General features: G+C 52.0%; 1 protein-coding gene across 9 annotated transcripts in view; it reads right to left on the bottom strand.

Annotated features, from left to right (window-relative positions):
* Positions 1-21,134, bottom strand: part of PIK3R6 (phosphoinositide-3-kinase regulatory subunit 6) — a 57,718-nt gene that overhangs the window by 26,265 nt on the left and 10,319 nt on the right. For 5 of the 9 annotated variants that reach the window (XR_004347350.1, XR_004347351.1, XM_032615823.1 and 2 more), the window contains exons 3-10: positions 19,088-19,189; positions 10,044-10,127; positions 9,351-9,442; positions 8,613-8,681; positions 8,012-8,144; positions 7,798-7,867; positions 6,617-6,800; positions 1,666-1,831 (exon numbers count right to left, since the gene is read on the bottom strand). Coding sequence is in view for 7 of the 9 variants with exons in the window: in XM_032615823.1 (XP_032471714.1) it covers positions 1,666-1,831; positions 6,617-6,800; positions 7,798-7,867; positions 8,012-8,144; positions 8,613-8,681; positions 9,351-9,442; positions 10,044-10,127; positions 19,088-19,100 (811 nt within the window). In the remaining 2 variants the exon portion in view is untranslated. Of the gene's footprint in view, positions 1-1,665; positions 1,832-6,616; positions 6,801-7,346; positions 7,774-7,797; positions 7,868-8,011; positions 8,145-8,612; positions 8,682-9,350; positions 9,443-10,043; positions 10,128-11,322; positions 13,630-19,087; positions 19,190-21,134 lie in introns of those variants that run through there. The other 4 variants (XM_032615825.1, XM_032615827.1, XM_032615826.1 and 1 more) reach the window with 4 other exon arrangements.

The raw sequence follows: 21,134 nt of genomic DNA, 5'->3' as shown, positions 1-21,134 counted from the left end.
GAGTCACGGCCAAGTACGAAGGGCAGCAGGAAGCCTGCATCCAGGGGAGAGAGCAGGGCCAACCAACCCCCGTCTCCTGCTTCCAGAAGCCTTCCTGACACTCCAGCCTGGGAGTCATCCCCTCCGCAGACCTTACTGGCTGCACACTGGGCACACCTAACATGTAGCCTTAGGATTTAACTTCCACATAGCACAGCTCCCTTCTGAACAAGGCTGCAAGCTTCCTTAGGGGAGAGCAACCCACGGTCACTGAACACTTACTACTGTTCTCACCGTGCCCACAGTGCTATCATCTCACCGGGTCCTACCAGCGACCCTGGGGCACAGGTAATATTATCTTCACTATAGAGGAGGAGTCAGGGGCACAGAGAGGTTAAGTAACTGGCCTGAGGTCACACAGTAAGTGGCAGAGCCAGAATTTGAGCCCAGGCAGCCCGGCTACAGAGTCCATGCTTTTACCCATGACACGGTGCCCATAACCACTGTCCCATGCTGCCCCCCAGTAGCAGGGGCTCAACGGGGGTGCTGGCTGGCCATTAAGATGCGCAGGGCAAGTCTGGGCGGGAGGCAGGTGCCTGGATGTGTCTGGGATGGTGGGGGCAGCCCAGAGTGGTCTTGTCCTGCCCACGCAGATTTACTGCTGAGTTAGCAAGTGGTACCCAAGGAGAGCAAAGCCAGATTTGCCTCAGGGTTTCGCCCAGCTTTGGGAGGGGAGAGGCTTCATGAACAGACATTTCCATGTGGCAATCAGAGGCAGTGTAGAATATTAAAGCAAAATAAGAGGAGGCTGAGAAGGAGGAAGTTTTAAGCAGGTGCCCAACCTGCCTGCCTCACCCTGACTTCTGCAGTCTCCACCCTCCCTGGGCTGCCGAGGTCAAGCCCAGGAAGGGCCGGCACACTGGCCTCTGCCCGTGGTTTCCAGTCCTCAGGCAAGTGCTGTGTACCTATGGGTGCACCGTGTGTTCGGGGCATGCAGGCTGACAAACTCCACGGGTGCTTTGAGCGGCCATGAAACAGGACACAAATCAGAACCGTCCTCCAGTAGCCAGAAAATATATGTTCCAGACACTTCTCTCGGCTCTTTGGAGTTTCTGCAACACACACGGGCTTGCTTCCCATCAGTGTATGGCATTGTCTTATAAAAAGGCAAGCAGAAAGGAAGCGTTGGAATAAAAATCTGTGAGACCAGATGTAAGTGATGTAGACTCAGATGCTCTTTAGGGGATCTGTGGACCATTGGATCCCTTGGTTACTATAGTATGGTGGTTAAGAACTAGACAGTCTGGGTTTGAATCTCAGCTCTGCTACTTACTCACTGGGTGATCTTGGGCAAGATTTATAGCCTCTTTCTAACTCTGTGTTCTCACCTGCAAAATGGGGTTAATGCTTTCTACCTCATTAGTCTACTGTGAGGATTAATTGATTTAATATATGTAAACTGCTGAGAACAGCAACTGGGGTATAGTAGGTGCCCAGTAGGTGTCAGCTGTTATCATGACCCTAATTACCCACCTTCTAATTAGCCCGGGACATTCAAGCTCTTGGGAGCCGCTGCGTGTCCCACCCCGCTTCAGCCACGCGCGCAGACTCTGAGCAGGTACAGCGCTGGTCTCTGGCGCCCCCTGCAGGGTACCCGGACCGCAGCTCGCCGCGCCTGACGCTTACCGCCGCAGCGCCCCCTGGCGGCCGCCGCCGGCCCCAGCAGCGAGCAGTAAATCTCCTCCAGCCTCTCCAGGTGGCCCTCCCGGCTCGGGCTGGGCTCGCTGGCCATCTGCTCCACGGCTGCCACCACGGCGTGGAAATAGTGCTCCAGGGCGCGGCGGGAGCTGGTCTGCCGGGGAGGAGCATCAGAGCTTGAGTTCCGGCTCTGCACCCACCCACCCCTGCTCCAACGCCAAGCCTGCAGGTGCACGGAGAGCCCAGTGGCACCTCCCCTCTGCCCGGGACTCCGGCAGGAGCTTCCCCATGAAGGCCTTCCCACGTCCAGGGCTCCGCTCCTGCCCTGCCATAGCTGTTGCCCGATGCCGCCTGCAGCGGGGGGTCCCCTCGGCCCCTCACACCGTGGTGTGGGGGGACAGCTGGTGCCCGGCAATGTTGGGAACCCTGGGGGGCAGGGATGCCCTCTGGCGCCCACCCTCCTTGGGATGTCACTAAGTATCTGGATCACTGTTCTGCCATCACTCGGATGTAAACTCAGGATGGTAGCGGTTTTGTCTGTTTCATTTACAGCTGCATCCCCAACACCTAGAACGTCTGCTGGCTCATAGTAAGTGCTCGATAAATATTTGTTGAACATTTCCTAAACGTCTGTCGCTCCTATACTGCCTTGACATACCACCTATAAGTCATTATTTTTCTTTAAATCATTGCACTTATTTGGTTCAAAACTATTTCAAAAGCAAATTTTATATTGCTGCTCTAAGTAAAATGGCTAGTGTCACTTGTCATAAACAGAAAATCACTAAGATGAAAATAATGATCACAAAACTCTATTACTACATTGTAGCCAGGTACTATGGCCTGCCAAGGCTTTAGAGCTGGAAGCTTGCTTTTTCTTTAAAAAAAGGCAGATTAGCAAGCATTCAAGAGGTTAAGGGTAAAGCACCAAGCTGAGCCTTTCTCCTTAACGCAAACAGGTTTTGAAGAGCTTCTCACTCTCTGAGTTTCACCATGCTCTCCAGCACCGAAGGCTACTGTCTCCATGGGTACCTCTCGGACACCTTGAGAACTCCCCTGGATCACTGTTCTCTGGCTGTGTCCCCTCACCCCCACTCACCACCAGCTAATCCCAGCTCATGACTGAGGATGCGGGGCCCAAACGAGTGACACGGGCAGGCACAGCAGGGCTTGCTCTGATCTCCTTTTTGTGCTAGGGGTCCGCTGAGCAGGGTCTTAACTTCCTGGGCTGAGGGAGAGTGGGTCATTCTGACTAGCTAGGGCTCCAGTAAATATTTGCTGAATGAACACGAGCAATTAGAGGGAATCAGAGTTGGAAGGGGCCACGGGGACCATCTCGTCTTGTTGCTTCATTTTATAAATTGATTATAAGTGAATTAATTAAATAGTTATCAAGTACCCACTAGGTTCCAGGCACTGTTCTAAGTGCTTGAGTACAGCAGTAAACAAAACAGACAAAAATTCCTGTCTGCATGCAGCTTATATTATAGTGGATCTCTTTGTGTGTGTGTGTGTGGGGGGGGGGGGAAATAATAAACAAGATAAGTGAAATTTATAGTATGATAAATAACAGTAAAGTGATGAAAAGAAAATAAAGCAGGGGAGGAGGATGTGCAATCTGGGGGAGGGGCTGAAGTTTTAGACAGTGTGACCAGAGGAGCCTCACTGAAAGGTGACTTTTGACTAAAAGTTTAAAGGAAGTGAAGGGTCGAGTCATGTGGATACCTGCCACGGGGCAGCCCCACCTGGACACCGTCTCTAGCATCCGGAACACAGAGCAGAGGGTCCGAGGGCTGGGCTGTCCCAGGCCGCCCTCCCAGTCTCGAGACCTTGTCAGATCCTGTGGACACGAAGGGAGACCAATCTACGCCCCCCACCTCCTAACTGGGCCTCGGACCAGGCCCTCAGCAGACAGGATGTGGGCTGGTGGCTAGAAAAGGCCTACCCACCAGACCGTGGTTGGCTGGGCCACTTCTCCCAGGCCCCACCGGCCCTCGAGCCAGCAGGTATGACTGGGAACGACACCCCTCAAGCAGAATTCCAGATAAGGAGGCTGGGGTCTCAGGGGGCGGGGAGCCCCAGGCCGGGCTGAGGTCTAGGAGCCCCAGCACCCAAAAGGGGAGAGGGGGTGCCGGGGGGACCACTGAGGACCCCTTAACTCCAAGCTTCCGAGGGTCTCTAACTTCAGATCAGTGACGCATTCCCTGGGTCTCTCCTGGCTCTTCTTTGGTCCCTCCCCACCCCCGCCCCAATTCTCTTTTCACAAACATGGAGACTCAGAGCCGTGAGCTCCACATAAAGAGAGGTGGCGGAGGGTGCATAAGATTTTGACTATGTTTAAAAAAATACAGCTTTCACTTTCAACATTTCTTTCTTCTATAGCGAAGTAGTGCACGCATCAGACCCATTAATTTCAGCCCTGAACCCCACCCCATTCTTGACCCAGCACCTCCCAATCCTGCCCCATTCCTGATGCCCTCAAACCCAGCCCAGCCTCACTCCCAAGCCAACCCCTGAACTCCAGCCACATCCAACTCGGGGACGGAGTGAGGCTGGGGATCCTCTAATGTCCGCATCACTGAGAAACAAAAATCAATGCGCTTAAGATGTTTGGGAACTGTTGACCAAAACCACTCACTTGGGCCAGGCTCGATGATCACCGCTTGCCTGAGCTATCTCACAACAGGAGGTCCCGAGAATTCAGGAGGGGCCAAAAGAGGGAGGAGATGACCAACCTCCCAGAATCCTTCGCAGTGGAATCCACCTAGGCTGAGAGATACGCCACCAGGAAGGACCCTGAGTCAGACTATGGACCAAGCAAGATGATTGGCCAGAGACAACCCGGAAACTAACCCCATCACCACAAAACCCGAGACTGCGAGCCACGTGGCAGAGCAGTTCCCCTGGGTTCCCTTACCCTGCTGCTCTCCGCCCGGGAGCCCTTTCGCAATAAAGTCTCTCGCTTTGTCAGCACGTGTGTCTCCTCGGACAATTCATTTCCGAGTGCTAGACAAGAGCCCACTCTCAGGCCCTGGAAGCGGTCCCCCTTCCTGCAACACTTACATGTTTGCCATTGTTGCGTGAAAATGGCGCCTTGACCATGGGCTGTTTGGTGAGGCAGAAACAATCTCCAGAGACGCAGGTGGCCACACAGGGGCTGCCGGGTCAGCTGGCAAACTCTGGTCAGGAAGGCGACTACCCTCCCCCCTTCCCGAGAGCCACGGCCAAGTGCAGGGAGAGGGGACAGTAGCCCACGTTAGGACAGACACATGAGACACATTAGGGGCCATAGGTGCCTGTGCTAAAACCAGCCTGGGGCTTAGGTACGAGTCCGGCGGGGAGGGGCATTCCTCCATCACGCGTCTGTGTGCTGTGAGCCCCCAAAGGGGCTGTTATGGAAGGAGGGATGTCCCGGATGGCGGCATGGGGGAAGGGAGTCAAGAACCCTCAGTGGATCCAAGCAGGTGGGCAACCACAAAGGAATGGTGGGGATGGTCCTTTTAGAGAAAAGGAATGACAGAAAACGACCAACATGGTTTAAGAAGGAACCCAGGGCTTCCCTGGTGGCGCAGTGGTTGAGAGTCCGCCTGCCGATGCAGGGGACACAGGTTCGTGTCCCGGTCCGGGAGGATCCCACATGCCGCGGAGCGGCTGGGCCCGTGAGCCATGGCCGCTGAGCCTGCGCGTCCGGAGCCTGTGCTCCGCAACGGGAGAGGCCATAACAGTGAGAGGCCCGCGTACCGCAAAAAAAAAAGAAAAAAGAAGGAACCCAGCCGCACATAAAAGACACCCATCAAAGGAAGGATCCAAGACCTAGGGCTCAGGGTGTGGAGAATCCCAGATGGAAACAAGAGAAGGAAGACCAACGGCTCCAGTGCATTTTGATGAGCAAAGCAGGTCCTGAGACTCGGGCTGGAGAAAGGACAGACACCCACTTCCTGGGGCAGGACGGGCAGGGGATCGTGGACCCCTCAAGGGCACGCCCCGTTCTGGAGCCGGCCCCTCCTACGGCACCACAGCCCTGAGCGACCCTCCGACCCCCCTTCCCGAAGGGCAGGCACCTTTCCGCCTACTGTGCAGACTCCGACTGGCATCCTCCCCCACCCAAGAAATCCAGCGCCTGGGGCCACGGCGGCCAGAGAATCTGCAACCTGCTGCAGTCTTGGCTGTGGACAGGGGTGAGGCTGAGCCAGAGAGAAAAGCTAGGAAATAATAGGTGGGCAAGTGTTGGAAACAAACTAAATGCCCGCAACAGGAGCCGGGGATAAAGAAATAACAGCACGTTCACGAGAGAGAATTCTCTGCGCCAGCGGAAGCACGTGTTTTCCAAGGAAAATATTTCCATACGGCATAGTTCCAGTGGCAAGGAGAAATAGGTATTATATTTATGCACATAGAGAGGCAGTATATAAACCGTATACAGAGTCTGATAGCTCAGTTGTTAAAAAGGAGTGGGGCTGCGGATGGGGCTGGAAGGCGACTGAACACAGGCTTGGAGTCAGAGAGACCTGGGTTCAAATCCAGGCACAGCCACTTCCTATCTGTGTCACCACAGGTAGGTTATCGGCTTCTCTGCGCCTTTGTTTTGGTAAGTACATCCATTTCACAATGCTGTGGTGAGAGTTTTTTAAGGTGATACCTGTAAAGTGTTGAACACGGTGCCTGGAACACAGCAGACGTTCAATAAACAGTGGCTCTTGTGATGATCACTGTCGATATTATTCAGGAAACATACCGAATGTTAATTGCTAATGTGTGTGGGTAGAGGGGTGTGAGTGAGTTTTATTTTCTTTCTTGGCTCTCCTGCATTGTTTCGCAAATTTTCCTTAGTGAATGTGTCTTTATCTTTGGTTTGGGGAAAAAGGTGATGTGGAAACAGGAGAAGGGGGAAGCCCAGGAGAGTGAGCGCTGGTATGGGGGGGCAGGGCAGTGACCTTACCTGAAGCTTCCTTTGCAGCACACCTGCCTCGCAGGCCTCCCCCAGCGCCGCCTGCAGGGCGTGGGAGACCACGTGGCGCATGCAGGCTTCTGGTGTCTGCTGCCCCTGGGCCGCCTCAATCTCCAGCAGCAGGGCACTGCACACGGAGGGAGACACCAGCTCAGGATCCACGAAGAGGAACACTCTGAGGGCAAAGGTGGGGGGACCGGGAGCTGATGACGAGGACCACGGGGAGAAGGGCCACCCTCAGAGCCTTGCAGCACCCGCCACCCCCCACCCCCAAGTTATTTACTTCCTCCAAAAACAGGAGCCTCAAATTCAAAATTCTATTGGGGGACAACACTAGGGAGTGGTGGGGATTGCGGCAAAGAAGAGCAGGCACGGCCCTTCCAGGGGGGCAGCTGGTCCCTCTGGGTCCCTCTCATGTCTAGGTAAGTTCCAGCTGAAATGCCCCTCCCTCCCTCAGTGTCGTGGCCCGTTGACCCCGTAGCCCTCTAGGAGGGACCCTAAATCCTTCCTGCCGAAAGGAGCTCTGAACCCTAAGTGAGCCCCTTCTTCTCTCATCCCCCTCATCACAGCAGAAAACCAACCTCACCCACCCTCTCTTCCGTACTCAACTGTCATTTCAACCTCTCCCATGCCAAGTCGTCTGGATCCCTTCCCCTCCCTGCACCCTCCACGAACACAGAGCCCCAGGCTACACCTTTCAGTACCAGGCGAGCAGAGGTACCTGCAGGGCAGGAGGCTACGCACCCCCTGCTTCCCCCCCGACTCCATCAGCCTCTCTCCCCAGCACGAGCAGTGGACGTGTCCTCAGTCTTACACACACACAGATGAAAGACCCCAGATCTCATGGTGTGACTGTGGCCTGAATTACTGATATTCTAGAGGTGCCTCTGGCTGCTTGGTGCAACACCATGGCCAAGGGCAGAATGGAGGTGGAACCATGGATCTGCAGAATGGCCCGGTGCTCGTGTCCACGTTCTGCATGTGAGCGGGCGAGCTCTGAATCCAGCCCAGGAAGAAAGTCCTAACTGCTTTCAGGGATCTCCAGGGAAGGACACGCCCTCTCCACCCTGAGGACGGCCCGCTGCTGGACAAACGCCATGGATGGGAGGGGATGCTCCCCACGCAGACTCCTCACTTGTCCTGCGGGCGGCACCCTCGCTGGGGCCACTCACCTCTCCCGGTAGGGGTACAGCTCACTCGTCAGGTTCTGCTCGGCAATGACCAGCCTCTGGTACAGCGTCCCTGCGGGGCAGACCACTTCAGCCAACCAGCATCTGAGGCTCTGACCCCCATTCCCTACTTTCCCAGAAGGTGCTGGGGCTTTTGAGCTCCCTGGAATCCTGGAGAGGAAGGCAAGACCTTGGGCAGAGCTGGAGTGGCTCTTACCTGGGACGGCCGTCTCCGTTTTCAGCCTTATGGCGCAGTCCAGGGCGATGGTGCAGTAGGGGGCGGGCAGGGTCAGCAACTTCGTGCAAAAGGCATAGGTTCTCCGGTGGAGCTCCTCTGTGATGCCCGTGGCCTGGGTGAGACGGAGGAATCAGGGTGCCCGGAGCCCAGGTCTCGCAGGGTCCTGGGTGGTGCGGGGTGATGGGGGGGCGGGGAGAGCAGCCAGACCTGGGCTCACACTTCCCTCCCAAATCTACACCTTCAGCCTCTTCTCCCAGCATCTCTAAGGCATCTCCCCTCCTACACCATGTTCAGGCTTCTCAAGATGGAAACTCATCCCCACCCTGTTTTGCCAGCACATCAACTCCCCTCGCAGCCCTTCTGCTCTGTCGGGGTTGCGAATTTACCGCCACTACCTCCCCAATTTCATCTCTTCGTGTATCAGGGCGAGGGCAGGGCTATGGGGAGAAGCCAGTTAGGGGCAGGTGCTCCTCGAGCTCCTCTAGGCTCGCTCACCAGACAGAGACTGGTTGTCTCCTGAGTGTCCAGCCCCGTCACCCGTGGGTCACCCCGACCCCCTTCACCCTCAGTCCCCGCTCACCTTAGTGAGCACATACATTAGAGTGTGCAGCAAGGGAATGATGACATGCCGGGCGTCCTCACTTTCTGCCTGGAAAACAGGAGATCACAGGACATGGATGGGGCGCACAGGTGCGGGGGGTCGCAGGGGTCTCGCCACATCCTAGCGGGAGATGTGGTGGAAGGCAGTGTCCCAGCAGGCCGAGGGGAGTGGAAAAGGGCCACAGCCTGCCCTGGTAGAAGAGCGGGGGTGGGGGGCACAGGTGCGGGAGCCCAGGTGTGAGGGCGTGTGGGAGGGGTGCAGGGAACTCCCTGAGGGAGGGGCGGCACTGACTCAGGGCAGGAGCTGGTAGCAAAGCGACAGGTGAGGCGCCAGCTTGGAGGCTCCCCTGAGTGCAGCGTTTCCCAAACGTAGAGCACTGGGTGGTGTGGAGGGTAATTACGAGGATAATTTTGAAAATTTTCAGTAGTTAGGCATTTACGTTTACAGGTACTTTCCATTTCTGTCCAGTGATACGGGTTTTCCATTTACGGTCGTGTCGTAGAGATCCTTTTTGAAAGACGTTAACTCGGGTCAAAGAGTGGGAGTCAACGTAAAGATAAAATTGCTTATAGCAAAGTACTGGAGAGGGAGAAATACGGTAGAAATCAAACGACCAGAGTGTGTGAGACACGGGGTGGATGGGCCCAAGTCCCCAGCGGGAACGGCCTCTCTTCCTCTCGCCCCTGTCTGCCCCCTGCCCGAAGCCCGAGGACTCACCTTCTCCAGTTCTCTGAGCAGTATGCGGACCAGTGCCGGACTCTTACCAGGATCCCGCTCGACCTTCTTGTGCAGGGACCATCTCCACATGCCTGGGTCAGGAGAAAGGGGTGTCCAGCCCAGCCAGGGGGGAGGGGGGCCTCTGAAAGGAGACCCCTCTGAGCAGGACTCTGAGCCCTGGAGTCCCAGGTCTGACCCCCGCCCCCACTGCCAGGTGCTGGGCTCCGCGCCAATGCGGGGGGAGGTTTCTCTGATCTGCAGCCCCCATGAGCGGTGAATTCCCAGGGCAGAAAGGAGGGAGGCGGGACGCTAGCGGGGACAGGTCTGTGCACGTGTCTTCTGGAGCAGCGATGTTTACAGCTCAGCACCCCAAGCCACGTTCCTGGGAGTCATGCGGGCCTGGAGTGCCAGGGGATTTTATTTGCAAGGCAAGTTGGAGAAGGCGGTTAAGAAAGAGGGCGGCAGACCCCCGGTGGGCTGTGCCACAGTCCCTGGAGGGTGAGCCAGGGTGCAGAGAAGACCTTCTGGGTCCTTCAGGCTCCAAGGATTTCCAGGAGGACGGGGGCTTGGCTGGAAGCCCCTCATTGTGTGAGCTCCAGGCTGGGGCGCTTTCTTCGCGAGAACACGTGGGCGGAGTTGGCTGGGCTGGGGTGGGGGAAGCAGAGAGAGCGGACGGTGCCTGCCGGCTCTTACCTTGGTTGCTCGGCAGGGCAGGGGCCTGGGCACTGAGCTCTCGGAGCACAGCGCGCACGCTCCGCTGGAGGTCCAGGTCCACATCTGGGCAGCAGGGTGGGGAAGCTTTGAGGCCAGGAGCCCCTGGCCTTACCCTCGCTCCCACCTCCACTCTCCCTGAGAATGTCCTTAGCGTCTTCTCTGAGCCTCAAGAGGTGCCCGGAAGTAATCAACTTAGAGCTGGCAGCCTGCATCCCGGCCAGGACTGCAATACAGCCTTTCAATCGGCATTTCTCTGTTCTTTGTAAACTCCACATTCCCCAGAGTGCGGTACGTATATTGCCAGTGACATGTGAGACAATTTTAGATGGTACACAGATGATTCTAAAATTTGAGTAATTATGCACTTATTTTAATGTATAGAAAAAAATATATAACTAGTTCCTCAACTAGTATGAAGCTAAAATTTAAAGTCAATTTAAAGAAACATATCAGATAGATACCAGGAGGTGACAAGAACTCTCTCGGGGTCCTCGGAGCCCTGTTCTCCACTAGGCCCTCAGCGTAGCCCCTGTCCTGTCTTTGGTCTCCAAGCCCAGTTTTAGCAAGGATCCTGCTGTCAGTCGATAGAAGTCCCTCTCCCTGATATCTGACCAAGCTCTCTATTCCCCACCTTTGATGTGTAAGTTCTTGACCTGTGTCCGGCAAGAACCCTGCTAGGTCACTTTAGTAAGAATCTCCCGCCCCTGAGGTCCCCTCTTAGGAATTTTCCATCTACTGACCCCTCCCTCTGTTTGTTGGCTGTAAATCCCCAGCTGTCTTTGCCTTATTCAGAGCACAGGCCCATCTCTCTCCTCCATTGCAATAATCTTGAATAAAGTCTTCTTTAGGGTTTAACAAGTGTCAAAATAATTATTTTCTTTAACAGCAGGGCATTGACACTGCAGAGCTGTGGAGGTGGGTACGCGAATCAGTAACTGACACTTGGAGAGCACGGTAGCCGTGAGAATGCACCTCACTGATCTCCCGCTACAACGAGTGTGAGGAACCAAGGAGCTCTGTGCTGTTGGGCTGTGAAATCCATCGCCTCCTGCCGAGGCCACACTTCCCAGCCAATAGGGGCAGCAGCAGGAATTCTAAAGCCAGCTCGGGAAGCTTTGTAGGCGGCTGACCCTGTGGCTCAGGGATTGCCCAACCCAAGACCCATCCGTCAGTCTAGCACATTTCCACCCAACCCTTCCTCCTTCTCTCAGAGTTGGATTTTCATCACCGTCTGGGCGCTCGCTCTCCCAGCTCTCACCAGCTCCCTCCGTCTCCATTTTCTGTCCCACAGGTGTTTCCCCACATGAAGCCTTGCATGTCTAATCTTGTCTCGCTATCTGCTTCTTAGAGGATCTGGACCAACACAGGAAGTACGGGAGACACTCCCTGTACCATCAATTCCCCTTTATGATCAGCTCCAACCAAGAGGCTGTTTTTACAGGCGAGGGTGCAGTCTCCTGTTGTCAGACAGTACAAACCACACGCCTCAGAGGTTCCCCTTTTGCCTTGGCGGTCAGGAAACTTACAGCCAAACTGGGGCCCCGTCTCAAAAATCAGCTCATCTCAAGTGACAGAGACCTCTCTCCTTTGCTCCTTTTCGGGTGCGTTTGCTTCATGTTCTACTAAACATATATCTTAATTGCCTCAGATTCCTTTGGAAATAGGTAGGGTAGAGAGGACAAATCTAAAAAACCAGCAGGTTGCAGCCCAGGAGTTAGAATTTCTTTAGGTCAAGGCACCTCATGCCCTGGTGCTCATGGACTGGCCCTTCCATAGCTCTGGCGTGGGCCCTTGTACGTCTGCTGGGGCCACCCAGCATCTCTGAAACCCTCATTTTCCTCCTGCCTCTCACTTGTTCCCCTGCCCAGACCAGGTCCAGGTCTGAATCTGAGTCTCCTTCAGGCTCAGAGCGGGCAGGAAGTGGGCAGGTGTTACAGCGCACGTTTGCCCACCCGGCCACCCTGTTGGGCAGTGCAGCGTCTCCCAAAACTAGCAAGGAAATGATTTAGCCTGGCAAGAAGTCTTGTCCCAAGCCATCCTTCCATCTACCGAGCTCCACCTGGCATGAAAATAAATGAGTTAACGCAGGGTGGGTTATTAAAAAATAATGCTATGTCCTATTTCTTCTTTCCTTCTTTCTTCCTTCTCCCCTCCCTTCTTCTGCCCACCTTCCCGCCATGGACTACACAAAAGACTTAAAACTGTGATATCTGTGATTTCCTCCCTGCCCCCTCATTAGAAGGGCAGCCAAACCTTTGTCTTCCGAGCCCTAGGTTCTCCTGCTTTGCAGAGGGAGTTAAGTTTTTATGTTTCAGAGAAAAAATGGAGAAGTTAGACTCTGCCAGTAGCCCCGGGAGACAACCCCCAATAAACTTTATTTTCAAAAGTCTGGGCAGCTGGAACAAACTCTCAGGCTTTGGTCCACATCTGGCTTGCAGACGTGTCTTGTTTGGGCTTGTAGAGTGTCTTGGAAAAAATTTTAAAAATGAACTAGCTGCCAACATTCACAAATCAGGAGATTTTGCATCAAAGTTCGGATTTCTGGCATCTCCTGAAAGTCTGTCGACACTGGGCGTGCGTTCTTCTTACATATGACAGTGACAGGGGCTGGGGAGCAGCTGCCGCTTGAGACAGGGCACAGCTCCCCTAGGGCTTCAGAGTGGTCACTCTCCTTGTTTCCCTCACTTACATCCTCTCCCCAGCCCCTTGACTTTGAGACCCCTGGCTGTCTGATTGAGACGATCAAGCTGGATTGTCTCCAAGGGATGGGGGTGAAGGCTGCTGCTTTTAGTTAAAGAGGGGAGTGGCGATTCAAGGGTGGAAGGTTGGATTCCCAAGACTGTGAGGGTACGAGGGTTATGGGGACCCAGGAAGGAGGAAGACCAGGGTTGGCTGGGACATAGCTGAACGGTGGTGGCAAAGATCTCAGATGAGGGCAGCTAAGCACTAAACTCTGTGTGCTTGAGTGCCACTGCTGTGGTCTCCTGGGCCACCTTTGCCAGAGCACAAGAATGTCCCCAAAGGAGCCCCCTGTCTCCTTACGGACCATGCAAGCTGTTCTGGGGGCTGTAGCCATAGTGGACTGAAGACCACTGACACTTCCCATCATGCAGACTTTGTAACCCCTGGCCTTCTCACAGGATCCCAAGGAGAGGAGGGGGGTACCGCAAGTGAATGACATTGGAATTTGTACGGACCTTGGAAAACAAGGGCTTGAAGCTGGATTTGATTTGATTAAGCCAAAGAAATAATATTTCTCGTGCCTCAAGTATCTCAGGGTCGTTTATACATGATATGCAATGTCTAACCGCATTCTTGGTCCAGAACACCCACTAAATAAATAACATTCATTATCCACCCCTCCATCCAGGAATAGGATATAACTATCAGGTATCCAGATTACTATTAATACCTAACATCTAAATAGCACTTGAGGGCTTCTCCGGTGGCACAGTGGTTAAGAATCCGCCTGCCAACGCAGGGGACACAGGTTCGAGCCCTGGTCCGGGAAGATCCCACATGCCGCAAAGCAGCTAAGCCTGTGCGCCACAACTACTGAAGCCCGCATGCCTAGAGCCCATGCTGTGCAACAAGAGAAGCCACCGCAATGAGAAGCCCACGCACCGCAACGAAGAGTAGTAGCCCCTGCTTGCCACAACTAGAGAAAGCCCACGTGCAGCAACAAAGACTCAACGCAGTCAAAAATAAATACATTAAAAAAAAATAATAAAATAAATAGCACTTGAATGGTACACGTGTAGAGAGTCTTACGTAGGCGCAGCAAGACAACGGTACGTGTTCATCAAACCAAGTTCCTTTTTGTCGCAGGTAGATGAGAAGACTACATTTCCCAGACTCCCTTGCTGTTTCACAGGAGCCATGTGACTGAGTTCTGGCCAATGGCACGTGGTGGAGGTGGTATGTGCCACCTGCAGGCGTGGCCATAAAACCCTCCACCCTATCCTCCATGAGCTTGGAATATATATGTGGAAGATGATGGTGCCCTGAGAGGAAAGAAGCCTCTGTCCCTGAAAGACTGTAGCCCAGATTGGGTGGTGACAAGAGTAAGAAGCATTTGTTGTGTTGATCTACTGACACTGGGGTCATCTGTTACGGCAGCCACTGTTCTCTGACTCAGGGACACACAAACTGTGTGTGTTGTCTCACTGGATTCTGAGCAGAGCCCTGTGAGTTTGCCAGAACAATTACTGTTCTCCCTGTTTTGTGGAATCCAGATTGAAAGTCACCCCATATCGCCTCTCCAACCACAGAAGGTCAGACCCAGAGGGACCTCGGAGGCTGGCTCTCTCTCTTCCCATTTCACGGAGGGGGAAATGAGGCTCAGAGGGGAGAGGCGATTTTCGCAAGGTCACAGAGCTTTTTGCTGGAGCAGAGCTTTCTGCTTGCCAAAATGCACTTCCTCTAAAGCTGTCATCTTACTTGTGACCATTCACCTCTTTACTGGGGAAAGGGAAGAGGGGACACCCAGGTGAGACTGTGAGCGCGTGTCTACCTATGTGTGCCTGGGGCTTGAATGCAGAAAAAAACGCCCCTGATAAAGTTGCCTGGAAAAGGGTTCCCCGCTCTCCAACCAGGGTAGATGTTATTACAGCTAAAGAGACAATAGGGAGGAAGGAAGGGAGAACAAAGGCTGACAGGGTCCTGCTGTGGCAGGACACCCATAGTTCAGGGTTTGCTCCTCTACTTCCGGCCACTCAAAGCTGACCCAGGACTTGGCAATGTCAGCTGTCCATTGTCCTGCGATCCTAGACAGTCAAATCTCTCCCCAACCTCCTCTTAGATGTTTGCTTTTCCCCTACTTCCCACCCTTGGCTCATATTAGAATCACCTGGAAAGATTTAAAAAAATACCAATGCAGAGCCCACCCCAAACCAAATAAATCAGATATCTGAGGGTGGGGCCCAATCATCAACTTTTAAAAATATCTCCCCAGGAGAATCTAAGGTACAGGATTACAGAACTAATCTAATTCAGTGAGAATTAGATAAGTTTGGAGATATGAGTAACTGATCTGTTAGAGAAGCCCTGAAGTGACAAGATGCTCAGTTCACAGAGGACAAATGTCCCTGAATTAAGTCACAGGGTCAGGATGGCCCCTCCCTGGCGATACTCCTGGCTCTTACGGTGGTGGGAGGAGATTTAAAAGAATACAATTAGGGGCTTCCCTGGTGGCATAGTGGTTGAGAATCCACCTGCCAACACAGGGGACACAGGTTCGATCCCTAGTCCGGGAAGATCCCACATGCCGCGGAGCAACTAAGCCCGTGCGCCACAACTACTGAGCCTGTGCTCTAGAGCCCATGAGCCACAACTACTGAAGCCTGCGCACCTAGAGTCCGTGCTCCGCAACAAGAGAAGCCACCGCAATGAGAAGCCCATGCACTGCAACGAAGAGTAGCCCCCACTCACCGCAACTAGAGAAAGCCCAAGCGCAGCAACGAAGACCCAACGCAGCCAAAAATAAATAAATAAACTTATTTAAAAGAATACAATTGGAGAAAGTTTATTATTATTACTATTATTTTTGTTGTTGTCCATTAGCTTGTTTGCAAAAGATATAACCTTTGTTTAGAAATGTAACCCTTATAGACACCAGTGTTCTGACACTCTTTGGGTCCAGCCATGACAGGAATAAAATCTCCTAAGATTTTTTTCAAGCAGACCAGTCTTTGTCTTCTTGAAGTTGTCCCATACCCTCTTGTGATGGTTAATTTTACGAGTCAACTTGACTGGGCAACAGGGCACCCAGATATTTGGTCAGATGTTATTTTGATTGTGTCTGTGGTGTTTTAGATGAGTTTAATATTTAAATCGATAGATCGAGTAAAGCAGATTGCCCTTGCTAATGTGGGTGGGCCCCATCCAATCAGTGGTGGCCTGAATAGAGCAAAAGGCTGACCCTCCCCCAAGGAAGAGGGAATTCCTCCTGCCTGACTGCCTTCCAGCTGGAACACTGGTTTTCCCCTGCCTTTGGACTTGAACTGAAACACTGGCTTTTCCTGAGTCTCGAGCCCGCTGGCTTCTGGAATGGAATTTACACCATTGGCTGTCCTGACTGCAGGTCTTGGTACTTGTCAGCCTCCATAATCATGTAAGCCAACTCCTCATAATAAATCTCCTTCTGTATAGGTATATACATCCTACTGGTTCTGTTCCTCTGGAGAACCCCGACAAACATGCCCAGAGAGGACCCTGGCATCAGTATGGGGAAAGCTGGTGGAATAATCAAACTTAAAATTCCCTCAGCCTGCTCCAGCCGCTGCACAGAACCACCCAGACGAGAGGGTTACAGGGGACATAAAATTACTACCAAAGAGATGAATTCATAATTCCCAAGGGATGTTTCCCTCAAACTAGGATGTTGTGGAGAACTGTCCTTTTCCACTCTCTGGGTATCAGCCGTCAGAATCAGAACCCCCTCCCTGGAATGGAAATGGAAACACACCAATGAACTCTTTCTGGTCCCTTCCCTTTAAAATCACAATAAAATCCCTAACCCAGGGGTCCCACTACCTCACGCCGGGTGAGCCATAAAACAATTGAGAAGAATATGGTTTGTTTGTGTGTGTTCCAATTCAGCCTTGGACTACCGCAGGCAGCTTAGCTCTGAACCGGTGAATGTCATGTGGTACATGTTGTGTTTACTAGTTTCCATTTTGGAGGGTGACCTTTTCCTGACCTTGACCTTTGAGCTGGGCTCCATTTTCCTGGAGCCCATGGGGCCCCAACACGCTGACCACCTGGACCTTACCGACTGCCCTTCCTACCAGGGGCGAGGACTTGTCTGAGAATCCCCTGGTGAACAGACAGCACTGTCTGAGCATCTCAGCTGCTCGTTGAAATCACGTGCTCAGCACCCAGTTGCACCATTGGCTGGAGTGAGTGACACGCTCACGTGCTCCTCTTTCTTCCATCCCATGCCTGACTCCCACCATCCCCCCACGTGGTACAAAGGCTCAGATGTTTCTAAAAAGGTTTGCAATCTTGCCCCTGTTTGCAGGAGTGGCAAAATAACAATACCTTTGGTGACCTTGAAACATTGCTCTTTGCAGCCCTCCAAATAAACGTCTTACTTTTCGGGTGCCCCTCTTCTTGACTCTAGGATGAGAGGTCTCTAAGGGCTGTAGGAAGGTGGGAAAAGTTAAAAACAACTATAATTTGGAAAGCCAGCCAGGACAACTGCAGTCCCTGGTCCTGATGGAAAAACTCCCTTTCGGAGTTGTTTTCGGGCCAGTATCCTAATTTGGGGATGCTTCTCTCACCCACTGGATTTTGGGTCAGGGGGTCATTTGGATGTTGGTGGTCTTTCTTGCTCTGTAGCCTTCCCTGCTCACTATAATCCTGGTGGCACTGTGACCCAGCTGCCCTGCTTTGACCTGGCCTTGGAGTGGCATGGGACCAAGCTGGCCAACGGACTCTCTGTCCCTCTGGGTGACCTTTGTGTGGGTGACAGCCCGGAGTGGAGAGAGCCTCCCTCTTCCTGTCCTGGTGGCAGATCCACCCTGTTCCCTGCCCTTTCTGGATGCTTCCGCTGTTCCTTCAATGCTCAGCCACTTTTCTTCTTTGAATATTAAATGAACCATATGGGTTTCTATTGCTTGTATCCAAAGAACCTTTATCGGTATACCTCCCTTCCTAAAACACGATACCCACGTGTCTTAATTGTTGTAATTAAAGTGAGTGCAAAGTAAGTTGGTTTTGAAATGTTCAGTAGGAGATTTTCACAGTGCTGTCCCCACCCTTATCCTCCCAGCCCAAACCCCAGCTGGTTAAAGGTGACCAGGAACCTTGTGACACCAAGATTCACTGGTTGAAGCTTCTTCTGATTGGGTGAGGCTCTCTGAGGGTGAGTGGGGTGTGGAAAGGATGCTGTCTTAGGAATGATAACAAGCTAGTGGCTGTGCCTGCCTCGGGGTGTCCCCTACTCTTCCCTGGGACAGGGATCTTCAACGGCATGGGAGTCTATGCCTGGTGGCCGGAGGAGTGGTTTCTGACTTGCCAGGAGAACATTAGTTGATACACATCTTGGGGGAAGGGTCATCTCTGCTTGTTGTCCCAGGACGGTGTAGGGAGAAAAGTCTAGGTTTTGGAAGCAGCCAGACGTGGGTTCCAATCCTGGATCTGCCACTCACTAGCTCTGTAGCTTTGAGCAAATTACCTAACCTCTCTGAGCCTGTTTCCCTTTTAGTAAGATGAGGACAATTGTACTGATATCCCTACCTCGCAGAATCCTCCTGATATTCTGCATGAGGCAACCCGTAGAGAAGTCATTCACAGCACAGATGCTGGAGCTAGATTGCTGGGTTCAAATCCCGATTTGACCATATAATATCTATGTGATCTTGGGACAATACCTGTCTTCTACTCACTTTCCCATATTCTTTTTTTTTTTTTTTTTTTTTTTGCGGTACGTGGGCCTCTCACTGCTGTGGCCTCTCCCGCTGCGGAGCACAGGCTCCGGACGCGTAGGCTCAGTGACCATGGCTCACGGGCCCAGCCGCTCCGCGGCACGTGGGATCTTCCCGGACCGGGGCACGAACCCGTGTCCCCTGCATCGGCAGGCGGACTCTCAACCACTGCGCCACCGGGGAAGCCCCTCCCGTCTTCTGTAAAATGGAAGTAATAATAATATCTATCTTATGGGGTCTTTATGAAGACTAAACGAATTAACATTTGTCAGGTGCTTTTCCCACTACTTGATATATTGTAAGTGCCATAGAGATTTCTGTTAAATAAATGCAAGTGCGTGGCAATATATGTTGCTATTATTGTCATTACTCCCAATGTCCAGCTCAGTGATCTGCCGGCAGCTGGGGCTCGTACAAGCGTGTAGATGTCCATCTCTCAAGATGGTCTCGCATTTGGGGAGCTGAGTGCGGGTCTCTCAGCCCCGCTGGGTAGAGGTGGTCCTGCCAGCCCTGGGGGCAACCTCATCTGCCAGATGGGCCTTCCCCACTCTGCAAACAGGCACACCAGACCCCTCTCTCCCGGACCATACTGACCTGAGCTCTCCATGGGGGCCTGGGGTAAGTGTGAGGAGGGTGTGACTGTCTCAGGCAGCAGAATGGAAAGTAAGGTGCTTGTTTTCCTGCAAAGAGCTGGTTCTGCAAAAGAAGAGACAGTTAGTGGTGGGTGGGACGTGTACAAAGTATATTTGTGGAATGGAGAGGCTCCCGGGGGAACGAGGCTTCTCTCAAACTGGAGGGGAGGGAGTCTAGATTTATTTAAGAAGTGCTACTATGGTGCTTGCTATGTGCCAGACACTCTTCTAAACACTTAAAAACTATCAACTCTTTAATATTAACCTTATGAGGTAGGCACTATTTTCTCCCCATTCCACAGACGGGGAAATTGAAACACAGAGACAAATAACGATTCAAGGTCAAATAGCTAGTAAGTAAAGGAATGAGCACCTGAACTCAGACCATCTGGCTCTAGAGCTCATGCCCTCAATCATGACCACAGGCTGCCCCACTGTGACCCCAGAGGGAGGGCCACCCAAGTCTGCTTCCCAGGGCAACACACTCCACAACTGAAAAGCAGAGGAACTCTGAAAGAATCCAAGAGCTTGTTCTTTGAAGAAAAAAAAGACACACACATACACACACACACCTGGGAAAGCTAATTGAGAAAGAGAAAACAAAGAGACAATATTAGGAATGATAAACATCCCATATGACATTTATCTGTATAAAGAAAGTCTGAACCCTCTGTATCATACACAATTTTCTAGGAAAATAAAAATGACTCAAAAGGCTCTAGAAGGGTTAGAAAAACTGCTTATATTAGTAACCAGTGAGGAAACAGAGAAAGCCATCAAGTAACTGGCTCTAAAAAAGTGGTATCTGGCTCAGATGGTTCCTTTGATAAGCTCTCTCAAACCTACAGAGTGAAGCAAGTTTTTATGTTACTTAGCACAGAGTTTACTGTCCCAAAGAATAGAGAAAAAAGAAAAGATTCTCTGAAAAAGCCAGCCTACCCTTGGTACCAAAAATCAAATGAGGATAGTTTAAAAAAATACAGCAAGCACTTAACATCCACTGGGATAGCTACTAAAAAAAGAAATACAACAGAAGGGACTTCCCTGGTGGCGAATTGATTAAGAATCTGCCTGCTAGGGACTTCCCTGGTGGTGCAGTGGCTAAGAATCCGCCTGCCAATGCAGGGCACATGGGTTCGAGCCCTGGTCCGTGAAGATCCCACAAGCTGCAGAGCAACTAAGCCCGTGTGTCACAACTACTGAAGCCTGCACGCCTAGAGCCTGGCTCCACAACGAGAAGCCACGGCAATGAGAAGCCCGCGCACCGCAACGAAGAGTAGCCCCCGCTTGCCGCAACTAGAGAAAGCCCACGTGCAGCAACGGAGACCCAACGCAGCCATAAATAAATAAATAAATAAATAAATAATTTATTACCAAAAAAAAGAAAAGAAAGAAGATAGATCAGTGGTTGTAAGGGTTTGGGATAGGGAGAGGGGGTGACTACAGAGGGGCAACAGGGAACTTTTGGGGTGATGGATTTGCTCTGTATCCTGTGGTAAAATCGATATATGTGTTAAAACTCATTGAACTGCATAGCAGTGATAGTCAATTTTACTGTATGTAAATATAAAAAGGTATTAAAAAAAGAAAGAAACCCACATCTGAATCTGTAACTGGGATCACGTGCTTGGGTGCTTAGCTGGCTTTGACCAAATTCTAGAATTTACCAAGAAAAAGGCATGTTTGTTCAATGGTGCTCTCACATCTTTAAAAAACCAGATCATTTACACACAAGGCACAGCTACCTCTTGAGAAACATCCGAGGAACTGGAGTGGAAAATAATTGACATATTTTAATATATACCCTTTTTTTTTTACCATTTTAATTTTTTTAAGCTTGTGCATGTTTTATATACTCTAAATGCAAATAAGCCTCTATATCTAATTACCAATTTATAGGAAATACGGAGATTACCAGGATGCAAAATCCAGCGTTTGAGAAACTCTACAGGACAAACATTCTGTTTTCTTTAACAAATAAATTGCAGGGAAGATGGGGTGAGGGTGAG

Source organism: Phocoena sinus, chromosome 20 (genome assembly GCF_008692025.1).
Source record: "Phocoena sinus isolate mPhoSin1 chromosome 20, mPhoSin1.pri, whole genome shotgun sequence".
Classification (NCBI taxonomy): Eukaryota; Metazoa; Chordata; class Mammalia; order Artiodactyla; family Phocoenidae; genus Phocoena; species Phocoena sinus.
Note: the sequence above shows the minus strand (reverse complement) of the source record. Positions and strands in the feature narration are given on the sequence as shown.